Source organism: Cariama cristata, unplaced genomic scaffold (genome assembly GCF_000690535.1).
Source record: "Cariama cristata isolate BGI_N322 unplaced genomic scaffold, ASM69053v1 scaffold31715, whole genome shotgun sequence".
NCBI classification, from domain to species: domain Eukaryota; kingdom Metazoa; phylum Chordata; class Aves; order Cariamiformes; family Cariamidae; genus Cariama; species Cariama cristata.
Window position 1 is genome coordinate 38,787 of NW_009617488.1, and position 8,417 is coordinate 47,203.

At 38.8% G+C, this 8,417-nt stretch overlaps 1 protein-coding gene across 1 annotated transcript in view; it reads left to right on the forward strand.

Annotated features, from left to right (window-relative positions):
* Positions 1–6,194, forward strand: part of LOC104161951 (uncharacterized oxidoreductase ZK1290.5-like) — a gene marked incomplete at its 5' end in the record, with an annotated part of 30,589 nt that extends 24,395 nt beyond the window's left edge. The window contains 3 exons of the mRNA XM_009700549.1: positions 3,124–3,306; positions 3,841–3,900; positions 6,099–6,194. Coding sequence (XP_009698851.1) covers positions 3,124–3,306; positions 3,841–3,900; positions 6,099–6,194 — 339 coding nt within the window. The remainder of the gene's footprint in view (positions 1–3,123; positions 3,307–3,840; positions 3,901–6,098) is intronic.
* Between the last annotated feature and the right edge of the window lie 2,223 nt (positions 6,195–8,417).

Below are 8,417 nucleotides of genomic sequence, written 5' to 3' on the forward strand. Positions count from 1 at the left end.
CATCAATATTTTTTCTACTTATAGAAGTGTAAATTACTGTGTAATGACCTCAGAGAGATTTAGTAATGTTGTTAATACTGCCACTAATATTGAGCTCTATTACATAAATTTGTACAGGGTAGAAATCACAGAATCATAGATTGGTTTGGTTGGAAGGGACCTTAAAGATCCTCTAGTTCCAACGCCCCTGCCACAGACAGGGACACCTTCCACCAGACCAGGTTGCTCAAAGCCCCATCCAGCCTGGCCTTGAACACTTCCAGGGAGGGGGCATCCACAACTTCTCTGGGCAACCTATGCCACTGCCTCACCACCCTCACCAGGAAGAATTTCATTTTTGCATTTTGAGGCGTTAGGAAACAACCACTTTGTACATAAACTCACCTGAACTGTTCCTATATAGAGAAAACATTTCTGGACTTACATTTCAGTTTTATAAAGAGAAATAATGTTACGACTGCGTATTCCCATTGAGAAACTGACTGAAGTCCAGATGCAGGGAAGCTTTACCAGGTGAAAAGAACCCACAGCAGGGTGGAAAGAGTAAGGCTTTTGTATACCATCATCTGAGGTATGACTTTCCTGATCTGTGTGTCAGGATTGTTATTAGGCTCAACTTTTCCCCATTGTGCTATGACTGTCATAAAAAACAGCGTGTACTTAAGAGTTCCTTGTGGCTGACCAGGTAGCAGCTGGGAAGAGTTCTGCAATGTGAACTGCAAACTGTTTTATTAAACAAATGCCAGTTTTTGCGCACAAATCACTGAGGGTAGAGTGCCAGAAAAGATCGAGATCTTCCTCTACCACCACATGACGGACAACCCTTGCCTGAGAAAAGTTTGGTGACTAAAATAGCAAGGGTGGGGCAAGCTAGGAAGTGGGAATTATTATTTGGAGGGGAAGCACATGCTGGCCACTCACCCTATGCCTCTCCTAGCTCAGGAGGCTAGTCCCTTGCATTCAGATGGTGCTAGAACCTTCCAGAAAGTTTTCACAAAAAAAGAAATTCAAAAGTGCTTATTTTCTTTAAGTATTTGATTATTTTAGCAATATATTTAAGAAGAGCAATACTTGCTGCTCCCAACACACAAGTGCATGTGCCAAAATCAATTCACGAAACTTGGGAGTCTCTTGATTCAGTGAAAGACACAAAATATCATTTTCCCAAGTAGGAAGTAGTTGTGGCTATGTATTCTGCTTGTGAAGCAGACAGGTGACATCTCAGCATGCTTTTCTTGCTTTAAATATTTCTGGTGTAACCTCAATCTATCCAGGAGTGGGATGGATTGAGGTTGCCCAGAGAAGCTGTGGATGCCCCCTCCCTGGAAGTGTTCAAGGCCAGGCTGGATGGGGCTTTGAGCCACCTGGTCTGGTGGAAAGTGTCTCTGCCTGTGGCAGGGGGGTTGGAACAAGATGGTCTTTAAGGTCCCTTCCAACCCAAACCATTCAAGGATTCTATGAACCTGGAACTGTGCTGCCTAGAAATCTGATTAGACCAGCAGATAAATTCTGCTTGCAGTTATATTAGTAATAAATGTTGAATAAGTCACCTGCTGCCATAGTGGTGCTGCTGCAGTTTTTTCAGCATTTGATCCAGAATACGACATTCTTTAATATTTTCTAGGCTATATTGTTATTACACTTAGTGTAAAGAACGTCTGCTCAAATTGCTTATTACTGTTGTAATCATCAAGTAATACACCCTGCTTGCTCTTTCTTTTTCCCCTCATAGTTTTGTGTAAAAAAAAAAAAAAAAAAAAAAAAAAATTTCTAGCGAGCTCAGGTGCAAACAAGTGAATAACTGTATGACCTAAAGACTGGTCTTACACATATAAACATGAAATACAAAGGCTACTCAAAGGTCAAGAAACATCAAAGGTTAAAGACATGGATGTCTGCTGCTTGAACCTTTTTCCCGAGTCTACTTAGTAATTTAGATCATAGCAGCTTTAGGCTGACTCAGCCCAGCCTTCGAGGGGCAGTTTTTTCTTAGCACATATTGAATGACTGCCAGCCTATTGTTCCCAACTATTGTTGTCTGAAAAGACAACATGTACTAAAGATGAGAAACAGGAAATGTTCATTTGTCCTCTTCATGGCAGAAGAAATTTTCCAGATTCCATGTGTTGAGGTAATTGTTCAGAAGAGTATTTTTCTTCAAAATGTGCAAGAGTTAGATCACTGGAACAATGGTGACAGCCAGTTACAAAAATACATCACATGACTATGTATTTTATAAAAGAAAACACTACCCACTTTTATCTGAATGCAGAGGAAGGTATGCTTCTTACAATGTAGAATCTGTGAAATACTTATTTAAATCACATATTAAGGAATATTACAGAGGTTCTCTTTTGGCTTTTGCTACATGCCAGAATACGTGGCTCTTCCAAGATCCTTACTTTCCAATAACTTCTGTTTGCTTTTGCTTCCAACAGCTATGTCTTTGTTGCTTGTTACTTTTCATCTTTTAACTGTTTCTTGGCAATTTGTGATCTTCCTTCCTACAAAGGGTCTCCTTCACACTTCATTCCAGAGCGTGATTGCTTCCCTGCATAAGCTGTTGGTGACACCACACACAGAATACAAGATTTTTCCGTGTACAATCCATGCCAACAGGCTTTGCTTCCAAGGTCAGGCCCTCATCCTGAGCAGATTGTGCTGGTTGGTCTCTTGCAAATCCAGGCCCCACCCAGCCCCCTCCCCTTGCCTGTGCAACTCAAAGATCATTAGTAAAGAAACAGGAAAGGAAGTAGATTTGGGGAAGAGAAGGTAGTCTCAAATCACCAATAAAAATGACCTGATGCTGACATTCACTATGCGTATATTTCTCAAACACAGAGCAGAACAAGAGTGCAAGTCCAGCTGCAGGAAGGGCAGACAACTGCTCCGTGCACCTTACGTCTGGCCAAAACATAAAATACATAGTAAACTATTGTGCCAATTAATGGCAAAATGCTCGTGGATTAATATCCTTCACATGTCTTCTAAAACTTACATCTATCTCCCAGAAGCAGTGATTTCACTCATATTGTATTTGTAAAATGAGAGAAAAAATATTTTCATTTATCAATGATGTTTTCTACTAAATGCACTCTCAAGGTTTGTTTCTATTTATCTAAGGTTGAATACCACCCTTTCCAAAGACCTCAGGAGCTGGTTGATTATTGTAGGAGCAGAGGTATTGTTTTTGAAGGCTACTCTCCTTTAGCCAAAGGTGAAGCACTCGCTCATCCCAGTATCATTCAGCTGGCAAAGAAATATGGCAGAACTCCAGCACAGATTTGCATACGCTGGAGCATACAGGTAATGGTGGGTGGTAATAAAAATGTATCTCCTCGCAGGAAAAAAATGCAAATACTTCGGGTTTTGTGCATCAAACCAGAATTTATACAGAAAGTATTTTTGCCTTCAGTACGTTGATATCACATGAACTAACTGTGCTGTACTGGAAATTTGGAATGTAGTATACAAAACATGGCAGTATTTTAAATAATGCACATAATCTGATTGTAGAGAATAAAAAGAAGCACCAATAAAAGGTTTTCTTAAATGAAATGTTACAAGCAGTATGGGGCATTGTTCCATTTCTGTCACTCAACAGAAAGTACTAAGCAGTGAAATAGTGTATGAAGTTGACATAAACCACATAATCTGTGTTGGAATTTAATGCAGTGTATATAACTGCAGTTAAAAATAGCATATAGAAATGTCAGCATCCTCTGAAAAATGAAATTAAAACCTCAGAAGACATGAGGAATGTCTTGAAATGTTTTGACGAGAGATCATTTTCTTTGAAACTATGTAAATTTTAATGATGAGAAGTGTTATGTCTTTCAGAATGGGATTGTCACTATTCCAAAGTCCACAAAAGCAGAAAGGATACAGGAAAACTGCAAGGTAAGATTTGGCTATGCACTCAAGTCTGACTAACATCCGAATTACTGTTTCTAATACTTTGGTTTGCCTGCCCATTTTCCTATACCACTTTTATATTGGGGCAACTTGGTTAAAATTGGCAAGTTATAGTACCATAAAATTACTACAATATAGTAGAAAACCATACTTCACAAATGTCAGAAATCAACTGGAGGGCTAATCACTGTGTATAAAAAAGATCCATAGAAAGACCTTTCATAGTTGATTTTTATTAATAATATTTTTATTTATTACTTGGCTGATTGCAGAACATCCTTATCTGGTTATAGTTAGGTCCTTTTTGTGATAAGCACGTAGGAAGGAGTTTGTATGCTGTGCATAATGCTGTACAAAAGCTGTAAAACTCTCTTGGGGCTACCTGAGATAGAGACCTTCTAAGGAAATCTTGGTCCTGCCAGAGCTGATTCTTCCCCTATTTTCTTCCTTCTACTCAACTTGCAGAGAAGGTCCCAGCATGAAGGGGATGGACAAAGAAAAGTGGGGAATGAATCAGGATTGGCAGCATGATTCCCCCCATCCTCCTTTTTTTATATTCTTTTTGTACCAAATGTTTTTAATTCATTACTTCATTTTTCTCTCTATTTCTCTAATCTGAAAGTGTGCTTTCTTTGGGAGAGGGGAGGGGAAACCACAACAAACTTATTGTTACTTCCAAAAATATCATGGGGGTATGAACTGTTTGGCAAATCAGGAAGAAACTTTGCGAGAAGATAGGAAACTTCTGTCTGCTAGTTAAATACTGTGTGTGTGAGTAGATGTAAATCAACGTACATGTAATGAGGATTTCTCCTGGTGGCTATGCCTGTTTATACAGCCCCTGCCTTGACTATTTATTCTGACGTGTACAGTCTTCTGTGGTACAAGCACAGCTGTTTGTGGTATGGTATTGTGAACCAGATCAGAGAACAAAAACAGTTTAAAACCCCTTCCTTATGCTTTTTATTTTATTTTATTTTTGCCAATGATATTTTAAATCCAGATTAATTCTGTTTTTTACAGACTTTACTGTGTGACCCCACCAATTCTTTTCATACAACCAAGGGAATGCATTGCAACAAAACTTAAAACAGTTAGGATGCAGAGGACAAAGGGAGAACTGGCACAGTTATCAAATGTTGTTTATCACATCTCCCTTTCCCCCCGCCTCATGTCACTGTGTTGGCCTGAGTCTCTACCGCCTCTAGTCAAGTTGGTGAAAACATTGACCTCATTAAGCCCTCAGTATATTGTATTATATATAGTATTTCTAGTTCTGTGACTGGTCCCTGGTTTAGGTTTAAAAAGCTTGAGTACTGAGGTTTGACTACAAGGGTCATTCCAGCAGACAGTGATTGCTGGATAATGCAGGATGGGAGGAGCTCATTTGGCAGCAGTTCAGGCTCCATGGGATCTTTTGATGGAGTATGAAGGAGCTCTGACAAAGACAACAGACTAGCTTAAAGCAGCTTCAGTTCCAAAGTGATAATGTCTGAATGAGACACCTGCTAAGAAAACACTGACATCATCATTCATGTTGCAGGTCTCACCACAGGAGAAGTCAGTGGCTGTGCGTGAAGACAGGTGGTTGCTTTCAAGTTCGAGTTAGTACTGAGGCACTATAGCACTGTATCTGTTTCTGTATTGGCTGATGCATGAGTGTTTTGTCTAAGTACACATAGAAAAGATAGATAGAGCCTTTGGTTCACTAGCTTCGTGAGTGTCCTGATACCTTTTAATGATTCTGTTTGGCTAAAGTTCTGAGGAGAACTGTAACACTCTAAACTGAACATTGGGACATAAGTGAAATACTGAGCTCAGGTTTCCAGAGGGATTGCGGTCAGGGTATTCATATACCTCTGGCAGTGACTGTATGGAATGCTGTCAAAAATGGCTTTGATACTATCATTCTCTTGGACCCTTGCTTGAGGCCAGAGTGCTACAAAACCATCTTAACAGAGTCTACAGATTTAAAAATGGGTCACAAAAGGAGCAAAGGACCCAATGGAGGGTGTCAGCTTAATAGAATATTTGTCTGTAACAAAATATAAGAAGAATTTCCAGAAGGAAAAATATAGAAAAATTCTGCCTCACATTTAAATGAATTTTGGTCAGTTCAAATAACAGAAACACTCCCAATTCTCTCTATATTCATGATATTAACTATATATGCATTCCCATAGGTGTTTGATTTTACAATAGCAGAAGATGATGTTGAAATTCTGAATGGAATGCATGATGGGAGACATGTTTCCTGGGACCCGAGCCTTCTTGTGTGAATGAAGATTCGAGCTTCTTCCTTTGTCAGTGATCAGTGAGTCACACCATGTGATTTAAATTCAGAGAAGATTACAATAAGAATATAATCATAAGATTAATGTCTGCTATTAATAACTGATTTGAAATCCTTAACGTTGGTAACAGATAAAAGATACTTTCAAAAAAGTAGCACTTTTGTACAGACATCTTACATTTCTGTCTCAAATCCTGGTCCGTAGTTTCTTGAAGCCCATGCAAAGCCTCCTATTTACCCTGCATGAGACCATTTAATAAAAGAGCATGAGGAGATATCCCTTCTTTAAAAATGCAAGAAAAAAAATGCTACCTACTAGTGTACAACATGGGTGTTAAGTATCAAATAATTTTTCAAGTATTTAGAGGGACGCAATGTATGAAGAAGAAAAAGCTGGGTTAAAAAAAGTGTGTTAATAACATTATTATTACAGTATTTATACTGTACAATATACTGCAAATCTCCATCAAACATATCTCACTGTAATAAGCAATATCTGAGCATCACCAAGAAAAGCTTTATGCATATTATTGCATAATAATGGCATTGACCCAAAGAGTTCTATGCCTATTATTTGCTAGATATAACAAAGTAGAAATCTTTCCAGAGAAGTCCATATACAAATAAGCTATCAGCATGGCTAAGAGTCGAGCAGCAAGCTCTGAGACCCAAATAGGCATCTTTGTTATTACTGATCTTTTTCTCTTACTGGAAATTCTCATGAGTTTTGTGTAGCTTTTAGTGAGAACTAGTTTAGCTTTCATTTTGAGTTTGTCCAGGAAATCTCATTAAGAGACTACACTCAGATTTTCTTATAAAATATCTATAGAGAGAGAGATAGAAGTAGTTTACAGATCTGTTTTGCAAAATATGTCTGCAGAGCCTTTTATCAGCTGAACATTGAACTTCTAGTCACATTGGTTTGATATTTTAGGAGTTCCTGTGTCTAGAAAGGTATGGAAAATCTGACTATGATTTATATTGTGTGTGGACTTCCTGAGGCAGTTTTCCCAGTGCTGTTCTGCTTTAGTCATATCATGAAACAAAGCTCCTCAGTTTTTTATCAAGAAGTGACTTACAGAAATTATATCTTCTAGCCTGCATTGTTTGTCCTCAAAGTAGAGCTTCTATACAGCTTGGCTAAAATACAAACTTGCCTTTTTGATAACAGCTACTCAGAATAATTGGTTGGCTAGTTTTTCCTGGTAAACATTTCCATAAAAATTTGTCTATAGATTTATTGATCTCATCAATGCTTGTAAATACCTTAAGAGTGGATGTCAAGAGGATGGAGCCAGACTCATTTCAGTGGTGCCCAGTGACAGGTTAAGGGGCAGCAGGCACAAACTGAAACTCAGGAAGTTTCATCTTAATAGGAAGAACTTCTATACTTTGAGGGTGGCAGAGCACTGGAGCAGGCTGCCCAGAGAGGTTGTGGAGTCTCCTTCTCTGGAGATCTTCAAAACCCGCCTGGACGTGTACCTGTGCAACCTGCTGTAGGTGAACCTGCTTTGGCAGGGGGATTGAGATAGGTGATCTCCAGAGGTCCCTTCCAACCCTGACCATTCTGTGATTCTGTGATTTGCCTCTGGAATCATTAATGTATTATTTGTTACTTTAAAATACAAGATATTGTATGAAATGCTGCACTCACTAATACCTGTACAATGTACTGTTCCAAGAAAGACACACAATCTCCACAGTAAGATTATTTTCTAGAGTTTCAAGAGCAGTTTGGGCTGCTTCAGTATCTGGGAATGCCACTTTAGGTGTCTAGAAAAGCTACGTACCTGGCTTAACTGTTGTGATGAGGGGTTCAGTAGTTCCAAAAAGTAAGGCTCATTTATCAAATTAAGGTTATTTTTAGGCTTTTTTTTTAGCTTTTTCAGAAAATGATGGCAATGACTAAGTGAAAATTGGGAAGATTGCCCAGAAATAAACCTTTCTACCAGTGGTCATCAGCTAATCCTGCTTTTTGAAAAGTCACTTTATAGAACAATACCTTAGCAATGTGAAAAAAGCTTGTTACTGTGCTGTTGAGGGACTCGTTGCTTCACAGTGTATCTGAATTCATAAAACGAGGACTAGAAGTGAATCATGTGCCTAGTATTCACTCAATGTGGCTTTTTGGCAGGGAAGACTTTCTCAGAAACTACAAAGGAGAAGTTGGAGTATTACCTCTGGTTCTCTCTAAAGAAACAGACATCAC